General features: G+C 36.9%; 1 protein-coding gene across 11 annotated transcripts in view; it reads right to left on the bottom strand.

The window, feature by feature from the left end:
- Positions 1-13,008, bottom strand: part of TENM3 (teneurin transmembrane protein 3) — a 604,956-nt gene that overhangs the window by 116,387 nt on the left and 475,561 nt on the right. For all 11 annotated transcript variants that reach the window (XM_072775885.1, XM_072775884.1, XM_072775886.1 and 8 more), the window contains one exon: positions 3,206-3,420. In XM_072775885.1, the coding sequence (XP_072631986.1) occupies positions 3,206-3,420 (215 nt within the window). The remainder of the gene's footprint in view (positions 1-3,205; positions 3,421-13,008) is intronic.

The raw sequence follows: 13,008 nt of genomic DNA, 5'->3' as shown, positions 1-13,008 counted from the left end.
AATAAAATGAGGCTGGAGTGGTGGGTATGGTGGTGGTGGTGGGCGGGAGGCCACAGTTGTTGAGAATCTGCTTAGGGTCTTCTGTAGGGGCATTTCACACACGCCTTCAGGAGGGTTATTCATAAACCTAAAGACAAGTCCTCTACTTAACTCTAAACCTATCTCTACAAAAAGCAAACAAATCATTCGGAACAAAAATAGTTAATAATTTTTGTTCTCAAGGTGTAAAGTATAAAGCAATGACTTATGGACAGACTTGGGTTACTGGCTTTACTTTGAAATTAATACCCATTCATAAGATGGAGACATGGATTTTTTTGTTATTTTTGTGGGGGCAAGTCTTAGGATCTTAGGCTATTTTTAGAATAACATTCAGTCTTACCACTTTGGGGCGGTAATTATGAAACAAAGGTTAGACTTGATAAAACTATTCTAGTGGTTCATTTTTAAACAGACTATCCATATGCTTAGTTCAGTTATTAAAAGGATAAGAACTCAGAATCTATGAATACTTAACTGTATTTTTTTAAAGAAGATTTTATTTATCTGAGAGAGAGGGCACAAACAAGGGAAGGGACAGAGGGACAAGCAGACTCTCTGTTGAGCAGGAGCCCAAAGCGGGGCTGGATCCCAGGACCCCGGGATCATAACATGAGCTAAAGGCAGATGCTTAACCTACTGAGTCACCCAAGTATCCCATTAACTGTATCTTTAAATCAACTTTTTGATCATGGCATGGTTTTGCTGTAAATGACTGCCATACAGAGGAGTAAGAGATTTTAGACACCATCTGATCCAATGGTTTCGTTTTCTGGACCGACATGGGTGCAGAGAAGGGCTTTGTTCCAGGTCACAAGGTCAAAAAGTGGTAGGAGTGTATGCTTACAGAACTCAGGTCTCCAACTACTGAGACAGCCTTCATGCAAATGCACTTAAATGATACAGTCAGTATACTGTCAACTGTAAAGCATTAAATTGCTTCCTTAGGCTTCTAACTGTCCAGGAGAATGAATTGGGCATCAGCAAGAGGGAAGTCAATTGATTCCTTGGTAACAATTAAATGGACAGTTTTATAAAGGGTCACAAAGACTTTCAAAACTCAAGTGACTATTCTGAATGGCTGGCCAATTTTAATTATTTCAGGTTGATTTATTTAGCGTTCCCCAGATACAGAGAAATGTTCAATTTGGGCTGCTTTATAGCATATTTCATGTTTAAACACTTAAGTCAGAAACAGTTGTTTGCTCTGCTGATCTTGAATAAACCAGAGGCAGGAACTCTAATAACTGTGGAGCTTCAGAAAATGCGTAATCTAGTTCAACACATATATTGTGGTAGAAAGGGAAAGTGAGTATCATGTATATTGTATTTAAATACCAGAAGAATTATGAGAAAACCTGAAACTGCACTTTTTTATTTCCCTAATCTTCTATGGTATATATAACTTGGAAAGAGCCAACCCTAAATCTTAATGAATCTTTAACATATACAACATTTTCCTTTTGAAATTATTTTCTGGAACTTATAGGTTACACACTCACTGTTGCACTTAGCTTTGGAGGTATATTTCTGCGGTCACAAAAAAAGTGATTTAAACATGTATTTATGGTTCCAACGAAAAAAAATATTTTTCTGTTTCACTGGACTGTTGATATAAATGCAATCTGTCTGCTTTATGTGAATTTAAAGAGATCCACTTCCCTTCAAGACAATCTGATTATTACACTGTACACTCCATCACCTACAGCATAGTCAAATATAATTGTAATCAAAAATTTAAATTGGATACTAGCACACAATGTGGAGTACTTAATATGCAAGGATCAAAGGCATTTACTTCAATATAGTAGATATGAAAAATGTTATCAGAAAAATTAATACACCAAAGCATGATATTGAAAAATTTTACAGCTTTATAATTTATGTGTGTGTATATATATACACACATATATATGAAACTTACCCATATATATATGAGTATATATATATACATATATATGTATATATATATAAACTTTCCCTGATCTACAGTGATATAAGACAAAGCATATTCAAAGTTTCTTACTCGTCTTTCTCAAAAGATATGATTCCTTTATTGGCATATGATCAATTTTCTTTATGATTTATATTCCTAGGTTATAAAAAAAGCATTTCTCACAAAATTATATACTATAAAGCATACATGGAAACCCTCCAGTCCTCATCTCATAAATCAAGTTAAAATCTACATGAAATTCTATGGGTATATAAACTAATTATCAAGTATAACTTTAGGCTTTATCCAGTTGTCAAAAGTAATTAACCATCTATTACATTTTTGGGATTCCTCTGTTGACTAACATTATAGTTGACCCTAGGAAAAGTCTGAGCTCTGATAATATAGTAGGTAATTTAAATAATTTCTGTTAGACATAATGGGACCTCTTTTAAACCACAATTTCCATCTTACATGCCTTGATCCAGTATTAGATTATGAGAAAGATTGCAGAATTATGATAGCAGCTCTCTGTACTGTTATTATGACATAATTTTCATGCAAGCAGACTGACTTTAAAGTTCCTTGAATGTGTGACTGAAGGGTATTTGAACTGTTTTGAGTCTACAGTAAGGTGATGATCAGCGTTTGGTTATCTATGCAACCCTTGGTTATCTATGCAAGTTCTTTTGCCTCTTTATTCAAGGAATCGTGGCTTCAGTTGATAAAGTTTATATCATCATATTTATGTTTATATTCCTATAATTTCTTTACAAACAGTAAGTCTGGCATTAAGTAGAAAAAATACAATATATTTTCAACAGCATGAATACATTGTTTGAGATGAAAATACGATGCATCTATTACACGAAAGGAATATCATCTGAAATTCTCATAGAATCTTGGTAAAACACTTGGAAAATCCATGATGTTTTGCTAGGTGCTCAGACGATGTTCGATATTCATTCAGTTACTCACAAATTTTAGTACATTTTAATCCATCAATAACGATTAACGCAAGTCAGGAAGAAAATGCTGTTCTTCCTACTAATTCGAAAACCTCAAGTGTAACCTACGTTCAAAATTCTCTTCACTGTGAAAGATCAATACGAAAGTGGTCCAACAGTTAAACAGAGTAACTTAAGAAAACAGAGTAACTTTAGAAACAGAGTAACTTTAAAAATGCAAACTAGCAGCTTCCATTTTATTGACAACAAAGCCTACTTTTACCTGAGTATGGGAAGGTGGTAAGCCTTTTCGGCCATATACTCCAATCAATGCATCCTTCTGAAGAGAGATATTGAATTTAAGGAACTGTGGCTGATCAATAAAGAGCTGTGATCTCCAGAAGATCCCAGGAGGAACCTCTTGAATTGCTCTTCGGCCAATATCAAGTTCTCCAGAATCTATGGTGTTATTTTCTTGTGTAAATCCACCTAATTTTCCTGAATGGAAGAGACGCAATGAGGAACAATGAAAAATGAAAACACCAGCAATGCCACCTCCCTCAAAGCCTCAAACAACAAAACAGCTTTCCTTTCAAAAAGTTCTTTTCATGAAATGCTCAGGTATTCCATCTTCTGATAAATGAATGTTCTCATATAATTTTCACTTTAAAAGCTTTTCTGTTCGCTATTGTTGTTCAATGAATTCTGATTTAGCACATTCCTTAAGATATTTAAGTAAAAATCTTTTGACTTCCCCCAAGGTCTGCCTATTACTGAATCTCTTTTCACACCTACAGTCGTTCTTGATCACTTGAAATGTAATTATCTTACAAATATATGTCTTGTTATTTCTTGGGAAAGATTAAGTCTGTTACAAATCAGTCCTTCTAAACATTCCATAGCACTGCAAGGTGTAAATTAAGGCAGAATGGATTATGGAGATTTCCAAATCAATTTTTAAGCAAACAACAAAACCAATCAATGGCATGGATTCATGTAGTTTCCTCTGAACTATACATCGGGATGAATAAAGGCTCAGATGCTGGAAGGGAGGAAGAGAAGGGGTAGTGGGGACACTTATGTGGGGGAAGGAAGGAGGCATAAATTCAAATTATCTCAAAGATATTGAAGTAGGTTGTCATAGCCTTTCTCTTCCTTTTGACTATCATCTCAAATTCACTCACAGCCTCACCAGGTATAGTTGTATTACCCCTTTCAATGACCTTCAACCTGTAGGAACAAAAGCCCTCCGCTCCCTGAGTCTCTGCCACTTCCTGGTTTGGGGAAACAGATCCAAGACCCCTATTTTTTGGTATGGTTTTCTCTTCCTTCCCTCTTTCCTAAGGTTCTTTCCCACTGTTCTGAAAGGCCGAGTAATAGAGAAGGCTTTACAATTTGCCTTAAAAAACCACATTGTCTCTTATTCAGAAAAGGTCCATCAAGGCTAAGGGATGGGATGAAACTGGAAATTTATCCTCTATCATTTCAAACTATTTAAAGTCACAAAGTTGACTTACAATGATTCTTTCTTTCTCTTTCTTTCTTTCTTTCTTTCTCTTTCTTTCTTTCTTTCTTTCTTTCTTTCTTTCTTCTTTCTTTCTTTTTGAAATGAGATCTGTTACCAAGAGACCCCCCCCCCTTTTTTTTTTTTAATTTATTCAGAGGCAGAGAGAGAGGCAGGCAGAGAGGCAGAGACACAGGCAAAGGGAGAAGCAGGCTCCATGCAGGGAGCCCGATGTGGGACTTGATCCCGGGTCTCCAGGATCATACCCCAGGCTGCAGGCGGCCCTAAACCGCTGCGCCACCGGGGCTGCCCTACTATGATTTTTCTTTTAAAAATACTAATCTGAATATTAATTCCGGTATTACATGATATGATATAGTACCTATTAAACGTAATAGCCTCCAGAGAAGTTGTCAATTCAAAATTTAGAGATTTAATTTCAAAATCACAGAGTTGTGAACTATCTTACTTTAATGACAGGAGGAGAGAGTCTAATATCTTTGACAAGTTACTAGTTTTGAGTCCATTTTTGAGCATTTACTAGGGGCATAGAACTGTAGGTGACAGAAAGAAATATAAATCAAAGAACATAACCTTAGGGATTATTTACTTATGTACTCTGGCTTCCATGGCTTCTGCCATCAAGCAACTAATTATGTGGTTGGAAAGACAATACCTTCAACCTAATGAACTAAATGACAATCTAAAGCCATTAGATGGTTAAGGGTCAGAGGAAGGAGATATCACTGTAGGCAGGCGGTTGAAAGATTTCACAGAAAGGTTAAATTCTGAGGTAAACTTTGAAGGACATGAAGGCTTTTGAGTTGGAGTAAACATTATGATTAAAAACATGGGTGTACAGAGGTGCCTAGGTGGCTCAGTCAGTTAAGTGTCCGACTCTTGATTTTGGCTCAGGTCACAGTCTCAGGGTTGTGGGATCAACCCTGTGTTGGACTCCACACTCAGTGGGGAGTTGCTTGAGATTCTCTCTCCCTCTACTCCTCTCCCACTCATACACGTGCTTTCTAAAATTTCTCTCTCGAATAAATAAATCTTTAAAAAAAACCCACAGAAGAGTAATAGGGTATGTGTTAAAGTGATGGTGAACAGAGAGACCCATATGGCTAGAAAAGAAGTTAAGAAAATTGGCTTTGGAGTCAGTCAAATGGTTTGAATACTGGTTCTGTCAATAACGGTCTGTGTGATATTAAGGAAGATCATAAATCTCTGGTTCTAAACCTCATCTGTAAAATGAGGGTGGTATGCAATCACAGAGCTATTGTAAGAATTACATAAGGCATTTTATAGAAAGCATTTGGTTGTCAGTATATATTGAATGAATGGGATACAGTAATGTGTTTGTCATGGGAGTAATGGGAACTATGGCTGGAAAGGGAGAGTGATACTAGTTTGTGGAAGGCCCTGAATGCCAGCTTAAGAAGTTTGGTCTCCAACATGAACAGACATTTCTCCAAAGGCATCCAGATGGCCAACAGACACATGAAAAGATGCTTAACAGCACTCATCATCAGGGAAATGCAAATCAAAACTACAACGCAATATCACATCACACCTGTCAGGTTGGCTAAAATCGACAATGCAAGAAACAACAGATGTCGGCAAGGATGTGGAGAAAAAGGAACCCTCTTGCACTGCTGGTGGGAGTGCAAACTGGTGCAGCTACTCTGGAAAACAGTATGGAGGCTCCTCAAAAAGTTACAAATAAAACTATACATCCAGTAATCACCCTACTGGGTATTTACCCAAAGAATACCAAAACAGCAATTCGAAGTGATACGTGCACCCCTGCATTCACTACAGCATTATTTATGATAGTCAAGATATGGAACCAGTCCAAGTGTCCATCACCTGTTGAATGGATAAAAAGATGTGGTGTATATACACAATGGAATATTTTTTTCAGCCATAAAAGGAATGAAATCTTGCCATCTGCAATAATATAGATGGAGTTAGAGTGTACTATGTTAAGTGAATAAGTCAGTCAGGGAAAGATAAAAAGCATATGATTTCACTCATGTGGAATTTAAGAAACAAAACAAATGAACATAGGGAAAATGAAAGAAAGAAGGAGACAAACCAAGAAACAGACTCTTAACTCTAGAGAACAAACTGATGGTTACCAGAGGGGAGGGTGTGAGGGGATGGGGGAAATAGGTGATGGGGATTAAGGAGTGCACTTATTGTGATGAGCATGGGGTGATGTATGGAAATGTTGATTCACTGTACTGTACCCCTGAAACTAGTATTACACTGTATGTTAACTAACTGGAATGTAAATAAAAACTTAAAAAATAGATACTTGAAGTTGACTTAATATGGGCAAATTGTTTTTCAGTACCATAAAAGCACTTACTTTTCCTATGATGTGCGGTGTATACAGGCATGTGCACATGTGTTTATAATCAGGAGTAACAGAATTCCAGATTACTAAGGAAAGTGTCTTGTGATCACAGATAAGTATGGCAGATAGCCAAGTTACGCCCATTGGGGTCTAGAGTAATTCACAATAAACTCGCCCTTATAGATAAATGTGAAGTTTGAGGGGGAGTATAATACTTGTAAATATTATGCCAGGACTGTCTTCTATCTGGCCTACCATATCCTACAATGACAAATGTACCTTTGGTTGCAAAGGACAGTTATATAAGCTAAAGGGAGACCATTTGGCTAATGGGCTGAAGGTGACAGGAAGTCATGTTCATGGACATGAGAGTCCATACAGTAGTCCCCTTTATTCTTGGTTTTGCTTTCTGTTGCTTCAGTTACCCACTGTCAACTGTGGTCTTAAGCACATGATCCTCCTTCTGATGTGTACTTAGGAGGTCAATAGTAGCCTAACGCTACATCACAATGCCTACATCGTTCATCTCACCTCATTTTGTCACAGAGGCATTTTATCAACCCACATTAGCACAAAAAGAAGGGTAAGGACAGTAAGATATTTTGAGAGAGAGAGACCACATTTAAATAAATTTTATTACAGTATATTTTTGTAACTGCTCTATTTTACGGTTGGTTATTGTTAATCTCTTATTGTGTCTAATTTATAAATTAAATTTTATCATGGTTATGTACAGAAAAAACACAATATATATAAAGTTCGGTATGATTTGTGGTTTTAGGCATCCACTGGAGGTCTTGGAACACATACTCTGCAGGTAAAGGGGAACTACCATAGTGAGAAGCCTGCAAGTGGAGAGATAAGATAGGTTATAGTTGCAATAACCCAGGTATGACATGAGAAAGCTTAACGAAAAATCATTATTTACAATCCCACCTCCTCTTCTCTCCTGATGTCCATAACCGTGGCAGTTCTTAACGCTTCTGCTACCAAGTCTATTTTTCTTTTTTTTTTTTTTTTATTTTTCTTTAACTAATAATTTAGTAATATAATATGCTCGAGGGAATAAAAATGAAAAACTGGATTATAGTAATCCTTGTGTTTTTTTATGTATCAGCTCATAGATTATAAACTACATCATTCATTGAAATATTAAATATTTATTTTACAATAGTAATACATATTCATTTTAGCAAAATTAGAACAAAGAGGTAAATACAAAGATAAAAATAGAATCCTACCACCCAGAGATTATGTTTGCTTCCAATCTAGTTAGACATCTTTCTTTATTCATAGAAAAATTTAAATAGCTGAGGACAAATTATACTTCACATCTTGGATGCTTCTCTGCAATTAGCACCTATATACGTCATAAATTAGCCTTTTTTTTTTTTTTTTTTAAAGAGGGAGAGAGAGAGTAGGGTGGGGAGAGAAGGGAAGACAAATACAGAGAGAATCTTAAGCAGACTCCATGCTCAGCACAGAGGATGCATGATGTGATCTCACAACTCTAAGCTGAAATTAAGAATTGGACGCTCAAACCAACTGAGCCACATAGGTGCCCCCATATATTAGCTCTTAATGAAATGATTAAAGAGGTTGGAAAGAGAAATAGAACTTTTATTGAAAGCCTATGATATGTCAGGTAGTTTCACAGTATTATCTGTTGTGAATTAAAAAAAAAAATCCATGAGGTGGATACTATTTTGAGATGAAGAAACTAAGCCTCAGAGAAGTAAATTACTTTCCCAAAGTGAGTGGTCAATTCAAGATCCAAATTGAGGTCTGCAGAAATACAAAACTACGTGTCTTAATACAGTCATCAGTAAAATCTTTGCTTTTTATTAAAAAAAAATTATTTTAAATTACTGAGTTTTGAATTTGTCTAATTCATATAAAATCAGATGGGGTAGCCCACTGAACCACTCTAGAGAATCTGCTTAGCTTTCAATTTTAGGATATAAAGTTACAGGTTTTCCTATATTTTTTTTTTTTGTTAAGATTTTATTTATTTATTTGAGGAAGGGAGAGAGAGAGAGAGAGAGCGAGTGCGCACAAGTGCAGGAGCCAGGGGTGAGGGAGAGGATGAAGCAGACTCCCCGCTGAGTAGGGATCCTGACACAGGACTGGATCCCAGGACCCTGAGGTCACGATCTGAGCCGAAGGCAGACATTCAACCAACTGAGCCACCCAGGCACCCCAATACTCATTTTTATTAGGAAGAAATGACCAGTTCTTATGAAACAAAAACTGCCATAATGGGATATTCTTTGGGTTATGATTTATACTAAATTCCTAATAGGTTTTTGTCTTTTGGTTGGCTTCCACACGAAACCATTTCTAAAACACTGAATAAAGTAGTAGTCCTTTTTCGCATGAAGACTGGTTGGTACACGTCATGTATAAATATGGAAATAGTTCATATTTGGATGCATTCATCAAGTTCCCACATTACTAAGGCTATCATTACACTTTCTTGTTATTAACAAGTTCTATTGTTATTTTCTGAAGCCTGTGTGATTTAATCTACTCAATGATGTTGATCTTACATAATCCTGCTATAAATAGCAGGATTTTTTTAAGCAGCTTTAATAGCATACTTGCACTTTGAGTGCTGGTAAGCATACAAGAGGGCTAATCACAGAATTTTTTTCCCCAAACATCATCTTTGCCCAAGCATTAGCTTTGGAAATCATAATCAAGTGGCGACTTGAAGGGTTTCAGGTTTTGCTTTGTTGCTTTCATCATATATTGATTTCAAAGGGTTAAGATTTTTCTCATAGAAATGATATGTGTGTGTACCGTTGTGTCAATATGTGTATTTACTTATCCAATTAGTCCCATAGCAATTAAACAGGTGGTTCTTTTTCACAAAGAATGCTCTTTCATTTGTAAAACAAAATAACCAGGGTTGATTGGATGTACTTGAATGGGGGCAGTAATAGTTGAGATAATGGTTTTCTTGTCTCTGTAATGAAAAAGACTCACTAATCATAACATCATAGCATCTTAGGGTTCAAGGGCCCATGGAGGTCACTTAGTCCAGGAGTCTTCAAAGAAGAAGACTCATACCCCCAGGTATGAAGACTACATGAAGAATTCTTTTCCTTCCTTCCCTCTCTCCATCCCTCCTTCCTCCTCTCCTTTTTCTCCTGAAGATTTTCAATGAGGGAAGAAATAGTCTGCTTTAAGGGAATTAATTTCTAGAACCTCAACAATTTCTATTTGTAGACTCTCTTTACCACAGAAGTGCATACCTCTCACGTATTCAGAATCTCACTATGACACACTGTCTTAAGCACAAAGCTTCTAACGTGCCAAACTAAGGCAAAATTGAAAGAATCTTTGTTGATGAAGCCTTCTTTATTTGAGACATAATCAACACAAGGTAGTGACTTCGTGTCTTTCCCTGTCTTGCATGTATTTCTATCAAAAACAAAGTGCGGCATTAGGAATTGGAGTATTTGGGCAGCCCGGGTGGCTTGGCGGTTTAGTGCTGTCGCCTTCAGCCCAGGGTGTGATCCTGGAGACCCAGAATCGAGACCCACGTTGGGCTCCCTGCATGGAGCCTGCTTCTCGCTCTGCCTGTGTCTCTGCCTCTCTCTGTGTGTCTCTCATGAATAAATAAATAAAATCTTAAAAAAAAAAAAAAAAGAATTGGAATATTTAAGAGTGTTGGTAGGTTTTGAAGCCTGGTACATCAAGAGGGAAAGAGAACATGTTCGGTGACCTCATCATCCATCCCAACCACTGGCAGAGCTACTTTTCACTGGCACAAGAGTTTCATGATTGCAGAGAGAACATCCTTATGCTAAGAAATATTAAAAGCAGTGATGCCTTATTTGATCCAATTGCCAAACTCATGGCAAGGATTCATGCTCTCTCTACCATCTACTTAGAGTAGGAATTCAGAACTGTGATGACGGTGACAAAAATGTTTATTACTGTATTTGAACTGAAAAAAGAAGTCAGACTTTTTCTAACAGAAAGTTTGATTTTAGTGAGTCCTAGATCTGTCAGTAAATTATATAGTATTTCCCATAAATTAAATGAGCTAATTAGAGGTATTTAAAGCATATGCTACAACAAAAGAATTCAAGTGATATTATAATCACAAAGGTGAATTAAAATGAACAGAGGTTCCATTTTCCACACCATTCTGTGTTTACCAGATTAAACAGCCACAAAGTAAAAGAGTAACAGGTACAATTAGTAGTATGTTGCTAAGCCTTGGGAAGGCTTAAATGGGTACACTTCACAGATGCTGAGAAATGGGTGGATTTGGAAGACTTGGTAACAAATATTTTTTGAGAGCAGTTAGTTGTCAGTTCTATGTTTTCAATAAGACTGACGAAGAAAGGTGATAAAACAGCTTGTAGACTGCGAAACACACCTTTTAGAAATAGATCACAATGTAATTTTTGACATATGACTAATAAGGATTTCAAAGAGTCAAATGGCTCACTCTAAAAAAAATCCTTTCCTTCCCATCTGTTTATTTTGTAGTGAGATTTCTTCTATTTGTATTTATAAAAAAAGAAATGGGAATAAAATTGATACTGAATCTTGCTTTGCTTTTGTAATAATAATATCCACCCATGAATACATGAACTATTGGGAAAAGTCCCTACTTGTCTCATTTAGTGAGGTATTTTCAATACGTTTTTGCTTTTTTATACTTTAAATAGTTACAAAAACATCTCATGTATTTATATAAAGATTAGGTGATTTCAGTCAAATGCATACAACTAATAGTTATAAGCACAATTCACTATAAAGCAGGTTTTTACAACATTTATGAGTCTCACAGTTGCAGGAAATAAAATTTAAATTTGCACTCATATTTTGTTTTAAGGCACAAGCACTAAATGGTTTGAAGATCATGCATCTAGTCTAGCTTTTCTTATGAAATATAAATCTTCTCACAGTGCCTGGGTGGCTCAGTGGTTGAGTGTCTGCCTTTGGCTCAGGTCATGATCCTGGAGTCCTGGGATCGAGTCCCGCATCAGCTCCCAGTGGGGAACCTGCTTCTCCCTCTGCCCATGTCTCTGCTTCTCTCTCTGTGTCTCTCTCATGAATAAATAAATAAAATCTTAAAAAAAAAAAGAAATATGGCTCTTTTCACTTTAAAGTACCCAGCCACTTCTATTTGCTTCCAATTGTGAGACCATTTCGAATGAATTTGTTTTGAATTAAAGTCCTACAATGTCTCTTCTAAAAGGTAGATGCGGCCCTGACCTCTCATTATAATCAGTGATGTAGAGATTCAAGGACCTCGTTGACTTTCCTCTACTTAAATCCACGGAACCGGCAGCTTAGATTAGTGTCACATTCCTGCTACAGTCTCTAGTGTGAATGTCAGGGGACCATAGTTTTGTGAAAGGGCTTTGCCTTTTTAAATTCTGCACGACTGCTTTTCAAGTCCTGGCTTCTCTCTCATTTGGCCAAGTCAAGTGTGGTCATTCCTGTTAGCGTTTTCAAATGCTCTTTATTGATTGGAAACACCCCTGGAAGTCAGTGAGCCATTGACACAGTTTGATAAACTTGTAAATACTCCCACAACCTTTTCCTCTGAAGCTCATCAGTCCTCTCAGATAAAAGCCTGGCCACAGATGTCTTTCATCATGTCCTGAATTCCAGAAAACTTTGGCTTCAGAGGATATAAAAGGAGGGCCAGTTCTGGTGCTCTCTATCCTCCCTTACTGAGATCACTCCATCCTTAACCCCCAGAGCCTGAACCTGGGAATGATCATAGGAAACAGTAAGGTTGTTTGTAGGTTTTACTAAGAGAAAAAGGAGGAAAAATGGAGGAGAAAAAAAAATAGCCAGGGCAACAGAGCGCCCTGTAGTTATTCTAAACTCAAAGCTCGTAGGTTAGGAATCAAACCAATTAAAGCCTTCACAGTACGAGTGAGGTGTATCATGTCTTCAAACACAATAGGGTATCATCTTGAAGATTTTTTTCCAGGGTTCCTGTTGTGCCTGAATGTGGGAACCACTAGCGGTCTTTTTTACCTACTAACTGTGATTTTCCCTTTCATCAGTAAGTATGTGTCACAACGTCTCAACGTCTTAAAACACGGTTGTCAGACTGTGAAAACAGAAAGAGGCCACATCCCCAAAGCTATTGTTACTCCTCTCCCTCTTAGGTGATCCCCAGTCTATAGGCAAACGCATCAGTACATTTTTTTCCCCAGTAAAATTGGCATTTTTTTCAGAT

The sequence above is a fragment of the Canis lupus genome, chromosome 15 (genome assembly GCF_048164855.1).
Source record: "Canis lupus baileyi chromosome 15, mCanLup2.hap1, whole genome shotgun sequence".
NCBI lineage: Eukaryota > Metazoa > Chordata > Mammalia > Carnivora > Canidae > Canis > Canis lupus.
Note: the sequence above shows the minus strand (reverse complement) of the source record. Positions and strands in the feature narration are given on the sequence as shown.